General features: G+C 36.0%; 1 protein-coding gene across 9 annotated transcripts in view; it reads left to right on the forward strand.

Moving 5' to 3' along the window:
- LOC309626120 (uncharacterized protein) overlaps positions 1-14,980 on the forward strand; it is a 59,028-nt gene that overhangs the window by 31,536 nt on the left and 12,512 nt on the right. For all 9 annotated transcript variants that reach the window (XM_082386577.1, XM_082386584.1, XM_082386580.1 and 6 more), the window contains 3 exons: positions 7,549-7,675; positions 9,672-9,986; positions 10,935-11,135. In XM_082386577.1, the coding sequence (XP_082242703.1) occupies positions 7,549-7,675; positions 9,672-9,986; positions 10,935-11,135 (643 nt within the window). The remainder of the gene's footprint in view (positions 1-7,548; positions 7,676-9,671; positions 9,987-10,934; positions 11,136-14,980) is intronic.

Raw genomic sequence — 14,980 nt, forward strand, 5'->3', positions numbered from 1 at the left:
TCTTTGGTGTTATATCAAAGAAACCATTGCCTAATCCAGTATCACAAAGATTTACATGTATGTTTTCTTTGAATAGTTATTGTTTTAGTACCTAAATTTTTGTCTTTGATCCATTTTGACTAATTTTTTAAAAATTTTATTTTATTGAAGTATAGTTGATTTACAATGTTGTGTTAATTTTTTTGTACAGCAAATTAAGTTATACATATACATATATTCTTTTTTATTTAATTTTCTATTATGGTTTATCACAGGATATTGAATATAGTTCCCTGTGCTATACAGTAGGGCCTTGTTTATCCATTCTATATATAATTGTTTGCATCTGCTAATCAAAAACTCCCAGTCTATTCCTCCCCCACACTCCCTTCCCCTTGGCAACCACAAGTCTTTTCTCTATGTCTGTGAATCTGTTTCTGTTTTGTAGATAAGTTCATTTGTACCCTTTTTTTAGATTCTACATATAAGTGATATCATATGGTATTTGACTTTCTCTTTCTGACTTACTTCACTTAGTATGATAATCTCTAGGTCCATCCATGTTGTTACAAATGGCATTATTTCATTCTTTTTTATAGTTTTGTCCAGATATATGCCCAGGAGTGGGATTGCTAGATCATATGGGCAACTCTATTTTTAGTTTTTTGAGGAACCTCTATACTGTTTTTCATAGTGGCTGCACCAATTTACATTCCCACCAACAATGTAGGAGGGTTCCCTTTTCTCCACACCCTCTCCAGCATTTGTTATTTGTAGACTTTTTTTTTAACTTTTTATTGGAGACAAATATACATGTAATAGTTTTTCATATCTTAAGTGTAAATCCTAATGAATTGTGGACTTTTTAATGATGGCCATTCTGAGCCGTGTGAGATGATACCTCATTGTAGTTTTGATTTGCATTTCTCTAATAATTAGTGATGTTGAGCATATTTTCATGTGCTTTTTGGCCATCTATATGTCTTCTTTGGAGAGATGTCTATTTAGGTCTTCTGCCCATTTTTCAATTGGATTGTTTGTTTTTTTGTTGTTGAGTTGTGTGAGCTGTTTGTATATTTTGGAAATTAAGCCCTTGTCAGTTGCATCATTTACAAATATTTTCTCCCATTCTGTAGGTTGTCTTTTCATTTTGTTTATGGTTTCCTTTGCTGTACGAAAGCTTGTAAGTTTGATCAGGTCCCATTTGTTTATTTTTGCTGTTATTCTTATTGCCGTGGGAGACTGTCCTAAGAAAACATTGGTACGATTTATGCATTTTGACTAATTTTTCTATGGGTGTGAGTTAGGGGTCCCAATTCATTCTTTTTTAAAAAAAATTTTATTGGAGTATAGTTGATTTATAATGTTGTGTTAGTTTCTGCTGTACAGCAAAGTGAATCAGTTATACATATACACATATACACACTTTTTTAGATTCTTTTCCCATATAGGTCATTACAGAGTATTGAGTAGAGTTCCCTGTACTATACAGTAAGTCCTTATTAGTTATCTATTTTATATAAAGTAGTCAAATTCATTCTTTTTCATATGAAGATCCACTTGTTATCCCAGCACCACATGTTGAAAGGATTATTCTTTCTCCCATTGAGTTGTCTTGACAATTTTGCAAAAAAAATCAATTGACCATAAATGTATTCATTTAATTCTGGACTCTCAATTCTATTCCACTGGTCTATATGTCTATTCTCATACCAGTACCACACTGTCCTAATTACTGTAGCTTTGTAGTAAGTTTTGAAATGTGAGTCCTCAAACTTTTTCTTTTTTTTTTTTCAAGACTGTTTTGGCTACTCTGGGTCCCTTACTTTTCTATATGAATTTTAAGATTGGCTTGTTGGTTTCTGTAAAAAAGGGAGCTGGGATTTTGATAGGGATTGTGTTGAATCTGTAGATCAATTTGGGGAATACTGTCATATTAAGCCTTCAATCCATGAATATGGGGCATCTTTCCATTTATTTAGGTCTTTAATTTCTTTCAAAAATATTTTGCAGTTTTTAGTGAATGTCTTACATTTCTTTTGTTACATTTATTTCTTTATTTCTAAGTATTTTATTCTTATTTATGCATTGGAAAGAGAACTGTTTCCTTAATTTTGTTTTTGGATTGTTCATTTTCAGAGAATAGAAATACAGTGGATTTTTCTATATCAATCTTGTGTCCTGCTAACCTTGCTGAACTTGTTTATTAGCTCCTATAGGTTTTTCTGTGTGTGTGTGTTTGTGTGTGTATTCCTTAAGATTTTCTCTATACAAGACCATGTTATCGACAAGAGATTTACTTCTTCCTTTCTATTTATTTATTTATTGAAGTATAGTTGATTTACAATGTTGTATTAGTTTCAGGTGTACAGCAAAGTGATATATAGATATAGATATAGGTATATATATATATATATATATATATATATATATATATATATATATATATTCTTTTTCATATTCTTTTCCCGTATAGGTTATTACAAAATATTACTATAGTTCCCCGTACTATACGGTAGGTCCTTGTTGTTTATTTTATATACAGAAGTGGGCATCAGTTAATCCCAAACTCATAATTAATCCCCCCTCCTCCACCCTTTGGTAACCATAAGTTTGTCTTCTATGGCTGTGAGTTTTTAAAATAAGTTCATTTGTATCATTTTTTTTAAGATTCCACATATAAGTGATATCATATGGTATTTGTCTTTCTCTTTCTGACTTACTTCACTTGGCATGATAATCTCTGTGTCCATCCATGTTGCTGCAAATGGCATTATTTCATTCTTTTTTATGGCTGAGTAATATTCCACTGTATATATATATACCACATCTTCTTTATCCATTCATCTGTCGATGGACGTTTAGGTTGTCCATGTCCTGGCTATTGTAAATAGTGCTGCTATGAACATTGGGGGGCGTGTATCTCTTCCAATTAGGGTTTTCATCTTTTCCAGATATATGCCCCGGAGTGGGATTGCTGGATCATATGGTAACTTTATTTTCAGTTTCTTAAAGAGCCTCCATACTGTTCTCCATAGTGGCTGCACCAATTTACGTTCCCACAGTGTAGGAGGGTTCCTTTTTCTCCACACCCTCTCCAGCATTTATAATTTGTAGACTTTTTGATGATGGCCATTCTAACCTGTGAGAGGTGATACCTCACTGTAGTTTCGGTTTGCATTTCTCTAATAATTAGAGATATTGAGCATCTTTTCATGTGCCTATTGGCCATCTGTATGTCTTCTTTGGAGAAATGTCTATTTAGGTCTTCTGCCCATTTTTTTATTGGGTTTTTTGTTTTTTTGATATTGAGCTATATGAGCTGTTTGTATATTTTGGAAATTAAACCCTTGTCGGTCACATCATTTGCAAATACTTTTTCCCAGTCTGTAGGTTGTCTTTTCGTTTTGTTTATGGTTTCCTTTGCTGTGCAAAAGCTTTTAAGCTTAATTAGGTACCATTTGCTTATTTTTGCTTTTACTTCCATCACTGTAGGAGACCCATCCAAAAAATTATTGCTGCGATTTATGACAAAGAGTGTTCTGCCTATGTTTTCCTGTAGGAATTTTATGGTATCTGGTGTTACATCTAGGTCTTCAATCCATTTTGAGTTTATTTTTATATATGGTATTAGAGGATGTTTTAATTTCATTCTTTTACCTGTAGCTGTCCAGTTTTCCCAGCACCACTTGTTGAAGAGACTGTCTTTTCTCCATTGTATATTCTTTCCTCCTTTGTAGTAGATTAATAGACCATAAGTGCATGGGTTTGTTTCTGGGCTTGCTATCCTATTCCATTGGTCTACATATCTGTTTTTGTGCCAGTACCATACTGTTTGGATTACTGTACCTTTGTAGTATAGTCTGAAGTCAGGGCACATGTTTCCTCCAGCTCCTTTCTTCTTTCTCAAGATCGTTTTGGCTATTCTGGGTCTTTTGTGTTTACATACAAATTTTAAAATTATTTGTTCTAGTTCTGTGAATAATGCCATTGGTAATTTGATAGAGATTGCATTGAATCTGTAGACTGCCTTGGTTAGTACGCTCATGTTAAATAATATTAATTCTTTTGATCCAAGAACATGGGATATCTTTCCATCTGTTGTGTTGTCCTCAATTTCTTTCATTGGTGTCTCATAATTTTTGGTAGGTTTATTTCTAGGCACTTTTTTCTTTTTGATGTGGTGGTAATGGGATTGTTTCCTTAATTTCTCTTTCTGATAGTTTATTTAGTGTATAGAAATGCAACAGATTTCTTTATTTTAATTTTTATCTTACATCTTTACCAAATTCATCGATGAGCTCTAGTAGTTTTCTGGTGGTGTTTTTAGGATTTTGTATGTATAGTATCATGTCATCTGCAAACAGCGACAGTTTTGTTTCTTCCTTTTGAATTTGAATTCCTTTTATTTCTTTATCTTCTCTGATTTCTGTGCCTAGGACTTCCAAACCTATGTTGAATAAAAGTGGCAAGAGTGGGCATACTTATCTTGTTCCTGATCTTAGAAGGAATGCTTTCAGCTTTTCACCATTGAGTATGATGTTGTGTGTAGCTGTGGGTTTGTCATATACAGCCTTTATTATGTTGAGGTATTACTTCTTCCTTTCTAATCTGGATGCTTTTAAGTTATTTTTCTTGTCTATTGCCTTGACTCAAACTTCCAGTGCATTATTGAAAGAAAGTCATGAGAAACAGACATCCTTCTTTTGTTCTTGATCTTAGGTGGTGGTGGTGGGGGGGGTTCAGTCTTTTACCATTAAGTATGATGTTAGCTATGGGTTTTTTGTAGATGCCCTTTATCAGGTTGAGGAAATTCCCTTCTACGTTTGTTGAGTGTTTTTATCATTAAAATGTGTTGGATTTTGTCAAATGATTTTTCTGCATTTATTGGGATGATTGTGTGGTTTTGTCCTTTATACAATGTGTTATTCTTAGACCCGTGGTTACTTAATTGGTTTACAGACAGAGGAGATATTTGATCATGTGGCCTTAGTTGATAGGAGGGGAAACAAAGTCATTAATTTTCCCTCTTATAATATGAATAATATTTAAGTAAGTCATACAATATGAAAAGCTATTGTATTCAGATGTGAATGTGTATTCAGATGTGAATGTGTATTCAGATGTGAAGCTGTTTCTATTCTACATTAGTTAGTATATATTGCCTCAATGAATAGGTTGAGGTTTCTTCCGGGTCTTGCATTTCCAAAATCTCTTTTGAAAAGAAAATATATAGGATCTTAAAACTAAGTGATAAAACAAACCTTTACTCAGGCTGAGAAATTATTAAAATTAAAGGCTAGCAAGAGGGAGAGTAGGATTTCCTTTTTTTCTGGTTGTGCAGTGTATGAAAAAAGAAGACTGACAAAGTTCAAATGAAGAACTGTTTAAAAGAAATTCATCATTCCAATAATTATCTTCTCAGTGATAAGCTACCACCTGAAGTTGGTCTATAGTTTAACTCCTAACAGCTGACCAAGCATTGCAGACTCTTCAGCACAATTTTTTTAAAATAAATTTTAATTAATTAATTAATTTATTTATTTTTGTCTGTGTTGGGTCTTCATTACTGCACAGGGGCCCTCTCTAGTTGCGGTGAGCGGGGGCCACTCTTTGTTGCGGTGTGCGGGCTTCTCACTGCGGTGGCCTCTCCTGCTGCAGAGCACGGGCTCTAGGCGTGCAGGCTCCAGTAGTTGCAGCGTGTGGGCTCAAGAGCGCAGGCTCAGTAGCTGTGGCACATGAGCTTAGCTGCTCCGTGGCATGTGGGGTCTTCCCGGACCGGGGCTCGAACCCGTGTCCCCTGTGTTGGCAGGCGAACCCTTAACCACTGCGCCACCAGGGAAGTGCCTTCAGCACAATTTTTAATACGGCTGTAGAGTGAGTCACTCTGGACTTTTTGTTTTGTCTTTGATGCCAACAAGGAGGATGGCTATGTGGCATACCATACACTTTTTTTTTTCATATTTATGTTCATGTTGAAGAGGGAGAGAATTGGAAGCTGTTCCCATGGAGTGAACTCTGGAGGAGACTTGGGACAAAGGATTGTTCTTAGGCTGTATCTGGTCCCCAGCCCCTTTAGCTGTCCTCTCTTTGCATTTAGTGCAGTTGGGAATAAATTTTCAGACCCAGCACATTTTGCTTTGTTCTATTGGTTACTGAAAGAGGTATGTTGAAATCTCCAATTATGATTGTGGATTTGTGTCTCTCACTTTTAGTTCAACTTTTGCTTTATGTATTTTGAAACTATTTGCATTCTAATATAGGATGTCTATATCTTTCTGTTGAATTGTCACTTTTATTATTATAAAATGTCCCTTTAATTTATTTATTTGTTTATTTATTTATTTATTTGTATCTATCCTGCTTAGGATTTGCAGAACTTACTCAATCTATCAAATGATGTCTTTCATCAGGTTTTGAAAATTCTTGGGAATTATTTTTTTTAAATATTGTATTTCTGTCCCATTCTGTGTCTACTCTCATTCTAAGACTACAGTTGCAGGTGTTAGACCTTTTGAGTGTGACCTACATGTTTCTAATACATATTTTTTTTAATTAAAATTTTCTCTTTAGATAATTCAGATAGTTTCTTTGACCTGACTCAAATTCACTAATTCTGTAGGATGCAAATCTTAGATAGAAGAGAACATAAAAAACATGGAAGATGGACTGAAACTTTAACCTAGCCTCAAGGTAGAAAATGTTACCAATACCTACCAATGGTTAATCAAAACAAGAACCAAATAATTAACTGTTTGTATATTTGATAATAAAATAAGTTTTTACATATGCTATTCTCTATTGCTGTATTATTATTTCTAATTCCTTTACCCCTCGTGCAACCCCATTCAGGGATTCAGTTGAAGAACCCATGCAAGTGTTACTAAAATGGGAGTACATTTGCCCCTCATCCCTTGTCCCTCAGTGTCTACAGGGGATCGTTCCAGGACCCTTGAGGGTACCAAAATCTGCAGATGCTAAATCCCTTATATAAAATAGTATAGTATTTGCATATAACCCATGCACATCTCCTGTGTACTTTAAATCATCTCTAGATTACTTCTAATACCTAATACTATGTAAATGCTATGTAAGTGGTTGCTGGTGTGAGGCAAATTTAAGTTTTGCTTTTTGGAACCTTCTGAAAAGAATCTTTTTGAATACTTTCAATCCATGGTTGGTTGAATCCATGGATGTGGAACCCTCGAATACAGAGGCCCACTGTGCTTGTACACATGTGGAACCTCCTGATCATCACAATATTACCATAGTAGCAGACAGATATTCATACTCAAATTTCCTCTTGAAAAGGCTGGTTTCAAAATTGACCTCCCCCAGGGGAACTACTACAGGACTTAACACTGGATTGTTGTTCTCTTCATTTCTCTACCATTTCTTATCTCTCCCTAGAAATAGTTGGGTAACTGCACAGTTCTTTTCATAAGAAATACATTTTTACTTAATACACATGTTTAATATACTTTAAATGGGGGATATTTCTTTTTATTATTTTAATTGAAGTTTGAAAATTGGTTTCAAGATATCGTTACCTGCCAATATCTTACACAGAGTACATCTGATTGAAAGAAAAAAAGCAGAGCGAAAAGTAGACCTTTTGGAGAAAAAGTTAGCAGGTGTTAACAGATTCACCCCTTATATGAGTATGAAAGAACAAGAAGACAGTTTCATGACGAAGGTGAGAACAAATTTTGATTGATTTTTGAAGAAACAGGATTTTTATTATCTTGTGTTACTCCAGGCGATAATTGGCAAATGTTGAGTGGTTTATTGATCCTCTTCTTATGGAGGATAAAAGGAAGCAGTACAGCATGGCTGACTGGAAGAGTTTCTGAGGTATGGAGAAGAAGTGCAAGGCAGATCTGAAGGTCTCTGTGATACTAAAGAAAAGGTTAGAGGGAATGGAGCTTTGAGAGAAATGGGAGGAGGTGGTGGTTAGAGAGTGAAATATTCAAGTTTTAAATTTCTGGTATGGGTTAGTTCCTGCTGCTGACAACATCTGGGTTTTTGGATTTGGGTGTAAGGATTGAATAGGGGTGTAGGTGAAAGTCATTGAAACTGAAGCACAGGAGTCACAAAACTAAATTGGTGGATCATCTACACTGGACATTGAAATCTAGAATCATGGCATGAGTTGGGTTTAGAAGGAAGAGGTTATCCTGGTCCCTAGTAGATAGCAATTCACAGGATGAATGAAAGTTTTATGGAAGAATGTTGGAGGAGGATGGGAGGTGGACTACTGTCAAGGAAGTGGTAAAATTTATTTTGAAATCCATGGACCCAAACTGTTTATTATATATTCTGAATGTAAAATAAGGCCCATCACGATCCCCTTAATGTGAGGAGTTCCACTTAAAAAAATTCAGCAACTACTTTCAGAGTTTAAAGTAATTCCAATTTTTAATCACCTCTTTCAAGTAATTCACAGTAACACTTTCCATGTTTTTCACTTCTCTGACTTATCTGTCACATCTCCGAAAAACTCTCCCACACCGGGGTACATGTAGCTCTGACCTTTTCTTCCACTGCTCTTTTATTCTACCTCTTTTTTCTGGGCTTTTAGTGAGACAAACCCATCATTACTTCAACAACTCTAGCTCCCCTTCTATTTCCCAGTTTCACATGACAAAAAGCCCAGAAACTAAACTTGTTTACTCAGTTTTCAGAATAGAATGTGGCAAGAGGTGAAAAGAAGACTAGAATTTATAAAGGCAGAATATTCTTGGGAGAAGTGGGGGGAAGGAGAAGTACAAGCATTATCTTTTATTTTTTTCCTGTTTACAGTGGAAGCAGGGTGCTTAAAAGGGAAAGGTTGGGGGAAAGAAATGTGACTTATTTATGCTTTTACATTATCAAAGCTGTTACTATTAAATGATGTTCTATAATCATAATTAAGTCTTTATGAAAATATCCATTTCCCTGCCAGCTTTTCACTTAATAGTGTTAGCATTCATTGGGAATCCTTGCCTGAATCAATTATTTTGTTAGGAGAAGTAAAATGCTGAGTTTTAAAATTCTATCATTATTCCTACATTTATTAGCTCAAAATATTCTGTAAACAGTTCCTCCATAAACTGGAGCAGTTCGGTTAGCTGCTTCTCTAAGCTAAATTTCCTATGTTCTCAAAGCAGTTTCTCTATAACATCATTTTTTTTTTTGCCCTCCCCACCTGCCCCCACGTAATATTTTAATACCTCTTGATGTTCTAGTTTACTCTTTTTTAAAAAAAAATTTATTTATTTATTTATGGCTGTGCTGGGTCTTCGTTTCGTTGCGGCAAGTGGGGGCCACTCTTCATCACGGTGCGTGGGCCTCTCACTATCGTGGCCTCCCTTGTTGCGGAGCACGGGCTCCAGACGCGCAGGCTCAGTAATTGTGGCTCACGGGCCCAGCTGCTCCGCGGCATGTGGGATCTTCCCAGACCGGGGCCTGAACCTGCATCCCCTGCACTGGCAGGCAGATTCTCAACCACTACACCACCAGGGAAGCTCCTAGTTTACTCTTTTGAGTATGTCCTTGTCTCTCTTATGACTCTGTAACTCTTTATTTCTATTGAGAGCCTTTTCTCCTGAAGCTTTGTATTATGATTATACTTATATTTCAAAAGGAGGGAAGTAGATGTCTCAATATTAAATTCCATATGGGAAGTTTAACATGTGTGTTGGCATATTTAGGACAAGGATGAAGCTATCCTGGTCAAGAACTTTGAGAGAGACAACATTTTTTACTCTGAAGGACCAAAAGATGGACAGAAAATTTGGGATAAATGTCAACAAGATTTGATCCATAAGGAAAAACAATTACCTGAGTTACACAGACTTCCGTATTCATTCAGCTGGGAAACTAAAACTGAGCCATCCCTCTATCAGAAATTCCTCAGTCAATTGTCTACTCTTCCCAGCAACAGTGTTGAACCCATACCAGCCACAGAGGAAGGTGTGAAAGAGAGCATTCAGGAGACTGGTGCAAATGAGCAATCTTGGAAGTCCGTAAGTGTATTGACAGATGAGTTACTCTTTCAAATTAGTTTTAAGATGTGGGTTTTGATGTTAGCCGATTTAGTAAACTCTGTGGCTCTGAGTTTATTTTTATTGCTACAGTGATAAAAGGGAAGAGAATGTCCATTATCACAGTAGAGGTAGTATAGTGTGTTTGTTAAGAGCCGAGAGGCCTGGTATGAATCCCAGCTCTGCCATTAGCAACTGTGTGCTCTTGGGCAGGTTACTTATGCTCTCTGTGCCTCAGTTTCATTTGTAAATTTTGGCAGGAGTGGGGTAGGGTTGGGGTAGGTTTAGTTCCTGTCCCACAGAATGGTTGTAAGGATTAAATGGATTAATACATGATAAATGCTTCAGTTCAGTAAGCTCAATGAATGCTAGCTTAAAAATAGTGGTGTGGTGAGGATAATGTTTCCATCATGATCAAACACTGGTCAGTTCAGTCAGTGCAATAAAATAAATTATCAAGTCAGTCATTTGTTTGAATTTACTGGTCAAGTCTATCGAAAGATTGATCCAGCAAGTTTGTGTATATATCTCCTTGTATGTCCAAATCATTTTAGTAAAATTTCATGACTCTTCACCCTAAAATTCAGATAAAAATAGGTATTGCTTAAATTCAATGTTAGTAAAACCTACTACACAGTAGTCTGTTTATTGTACAGTTACAAATTTTTTACACTCTGCTCTCTTAAAATTCATTATACAGTTTTATTTCTCAGTACTCACTAAAATGTCTTATTTTTGTATATCAAACCTTTCTGTTTCTTTTTTAAAAACTAGCTTATACATGTCAAATCTTCTTAAATGTCTTCCCCACTCATCTATTTTAGTAGCTTAATGTTACTACAATGTCAGTATAAGTAGAACTTGCAAATAGTTTTGAAAAATACAAATCATGGACCATCAGGATGTTCTATCTATTTTTTTTCCCTACAGAGAGCTGAAGGCCTCCAGCAGGAAGTTCAGATGCTCACTAAGCAATTGGAGAAGCAGTATCATCACTGTGAAGAAACTGCTGGAGAATCATCCGATACTGAGGAAAAGTATAAGGAACAAAAAAGACCCTTGAAACATCTGGAAGGAAAAATTGCTATTAATGACCTTTTTCCAGGGAGATTAGACTTGGACACGAACAAAGTAAGAATTTCCTGAAGTATAAGGCATTTCTTTGACAATGAAAATGATCGTCTTTTATTATACTATCTAATGTTCAAAGCTGTTAATGCTATTTGTACTTTTCTTAATATTAAGAAAGGGAGGAAAATTTGCTACAAACTTTTGAACATTCTGATTGTATCAAAAAGCCTTTCCTTACTCCATATCTCCCATTTCTCTACTGTACATATTTGATATTTATTGTAAGCATTGTTAACATATTTCTTAATGTACTTTTAAAAGAGGATTAGAGGGAAAGGAGCTCAAAGGAATGACTCTCTAAAGGGGCAATTTCAGGTGTACTGTGTCAGCTAGATATGATGGGCATTGGGAAGGGGCTGTTGGTGAAATTCCTCAATAATTATCTTGTAGACAATTTCCTTCTCTATTTTCTGCTTCTCTGCATCTGTAAGGAAAAGGTCAATCCTAGAAGCGGAATGGGAATAGGTAGGATGATTTTCAGGAGATTTTGATTCTATTTCACTACCTCTTCACAGAATTGCTTGTCATACCCATACCTATATTATACTATTTCTATAATTACTGTGCCCCAAAGCATAAACTTACTCACTCACTACTCACTCATTTAGTCTCTTATTCCATTCATTCATTCATTGATCCAATATATTTTGATCACTCAGTTTTTTTTTTTTAATATAGAACATTAAAAAAAATTTTTTTTTAATTTTATTTTTGGCTGCATTGGGTCTTCCTTGTTGCACGTGGGCTGTCTCTAGTTGCGGCGAGCAGGTCTTCATTGTGGTGCTCGGGCTTCTCATTGCGGTGTCTTCTCTTGTTGTGGATCATGGGCTCTAGGCGCACGGGCTTCAGTAGTTGTGGCACACGGGCTCAGTAGTTGTGTCTCGCAGGCCCTAGAGTGGAGGCTCAGTAGTTGTGGCGCACAGGCTTAGTTGCTTCGTGGCATGTGGGATCTTCTTGGAGCAGGGATGGAACCTGTGTCCCCTGCATTGGCAGGCGGATTCTTGACCACTGCACCGCCAGGGAAATCCTGATCACTGTTTTTAAAAACTTCCAGCCCTGGTGAAGTGGTATCGACAATGTACTCCACAGAGTCCAGAGATGAGTCCAGCTTTTACCTCTGCTCTTGAATCTGTAATTGATGATGATTCATTTCCATGCAAGTTTTAAAAATACTATATTAAATTTTAAGAATATACAAATAGTACATGCTTTCCGCAACCCTTGAAACCATGTTAAAAGGTTTGAAGGAAATAATAATAATCTTCTCTAACCCCCTTTCTGCCTATTTCATATTGGTAACCAATGTGTCTATATCTTTTACAACTATTGCAATGATTATGGAAATATATGAATATATATATGTAGGTGTTGGTATTTTTACAAAACTGGGACTGTACCAGTCAAAATACTCTTCTTACTTGGTAAGAAGTAGGTACCTCATGGTCTTTCCTTAGGTCAAAAGATATAGATTTAACTTATTCCCTTAACAGCTGTACAGTATTCCATACTGTGTATATAACTTATTTATTCAACCAATTCCCTATTAAGAATTATTGATGGTCCTTCTCTTATTTCCACTTTTTATGCCACTACAAATAATGCTGAAATAAGTATGTTTATACATATATCTTTCCACACTGGTGCTTCCTCCCCCTATGGGATTGAGTTCTAAATGTGGAAATATAGGATCACAGTGTATGAGTATTTTCTTTTTAAATTTTTTTCTTTGGCTGCGCCACACGGCTTGTGGGATTTTAGTTCCCCAACCAGGTATCGAACCTGGAGCCCCGGCAGTGAGAGCTTTGAGTCCTAACCACTGGATTGCCAGGGAATATCCTGAGTATTTTAAAGTTTAATAGCCATTGCCAGAACACTACCTTGCAAAAGGCAGGAGTTCACTTTCCAAATAGCAATACATGAGTGTTTCCTCTTCACATCCTAGCCAGCATTGTATGCTGTCGTCCTTTTAGAGTGTGTGTTTGTGCGAGTTAGGTTAAAATGGTACAGTTTTTACATTTACCTTACTACTAGTAAGGTTGAGTAACTTTCTTTTTTAATGCTGTTGACCACTTGGATTCCCTTGCCTCTCCACTCCTCACAATTGGACCTCAGATACAGAAGGTTGAGTTAATCAAAGTCCATGGTTTTTAATGCATTAATTTGGGCCACGGAAGGCCTCTCTCTTATTTGTTTATTCTTTCCTTGGATCTTGTCCATTGCCTCCCCAAAAGGAAGTCAATCTAATATGTTTAATGTGTATTTCTTTGTTTATATGTGTTTCTTTAAATGTAATTTTTGTGCATGTATTTTAAATTTGCATAAGTGGTATTGTGTTAAAAATCTCATTCTATTACTCAGCACTGTATTTTTAAGATCCATTTAATATTGCTATTTGTTCATCTAATTCATTGCTTCTGTCTACTGCATGGAGTACTACAGTGTTCATATCTGCCATGGTTTTAATTTTTTCTTTTTATTTATTTATTTATTTTACCTGTCTCTTCCTCTAGTGGTAAATAGCCTTGTTACCTCTATTTTTATGCCACCACAAACAACATCACTGTTAGCATCCTGGTACAAGTCCCCTTCATGGACCCGAGAGAGAATTGCTTAGGGGTGTTAAGTCAGGATTGGAATTGGAGGCTCATAGTGTATACATACACTTAATATGACTAAGTACTGCCAGTCAGCTCTCACAAAACAATAAATCGTCCCACCAGAGATACAGGAGGGTTTTTGAATCTCCACATTCTTGTCATTTCTTGATACTAGCAGCTTCCTAACTTTTGCCATTCCATCAGGTATAAAATGATTGTTAACTTAATTTGCATTTCTCTAATTATTAATGAGTTTCGTATTTCCTTAATGTTTTTTGTCTTTTGGCTTTTTAGTCTCTGCCTGTTTGTTTCCTTTACCCATCTTCTTATTTGGGTTCCTGTCTTGTTCTTGTTGATTTCCAGAATGGTATACACATCTTCCTTGCCCTGTTCAGGCTCTAACACTCCATGACAGGTCACCTCTCCATATGTGATCAGGCTCTGAGTCCCTCTGCAGGGCAGCCCTCTTCTGCAGACGCTTTTGTCACCTTGCTTGGGCTCTGTAGGCCTGCTATGAGCCTCAGCATTTCCCTTCTCATTCTGTGCAGATGCCTGTGGCTTTAGGACTGAATTGTTTAGAAGGGGAAAAGAAGGAAAGGAAGACAAATAGGAGGAAGAAAAATAAGAGCAACTGGTTTATGATTAACCTTTCGAATATCCTGATCACTCAGGATATTTATCAGGATTTATCCTGATAAATGCTCTCATTTAAACCATAATTTTTCTGTCAAGAACTACTTTTGCTTTGTTCCACAAATATTGACATGTACTCTTTCCCTTATCTTTTATTTTAAATATAGCAGTACATTTTTATGTTTCCAAATGTATAGGATTTTTAAAAAATTTGTATTTTATTACAACATGGTAGAAGTATTATATGATCCCTGGGAATTTATTGAGGCTTCCTACATGGCCAGTGATTGGTCTGTTTTGGTAGCTGTGCCATGTGTGCTTATAAAGAATGTGTTCTCTCTTGGTTGGGTATAAAGCACTATAAATAGCTAATGCTCAAGCATATTATTCGTGGTTCAGATTGTCTGTACCTCTGATTATATTTGTTTACTTGATTCTGGAAAAGATATGCTACATTCTTCAAGTATAATTTTTGTTTTTGTTTTTTAATTTATTTTTGGCTGCACTGGGTCTTCATAGCTGTGCGTGGGCTTTCTCTAGTTGCGGCGAGCAGGGGCTACTCTTCGTTGAGGTGCACAGGCTTCTCATTGCAGTGGCTTCTCTTGTTTTGGAGCA

This window comes from Balaenoptera borealis (assembly GCF_965194805.1).
Source record: "Balaenoptera borealis genome assembly, chromosome: 3".
NCBI classification, from domain to species: domain Eukaryota; kingdom Metazoa; phylum Chordata; class Mammalia; order Artiodactyla; family Balaenopteridae; genus Balaenoptera; species Balaenoptera borealis.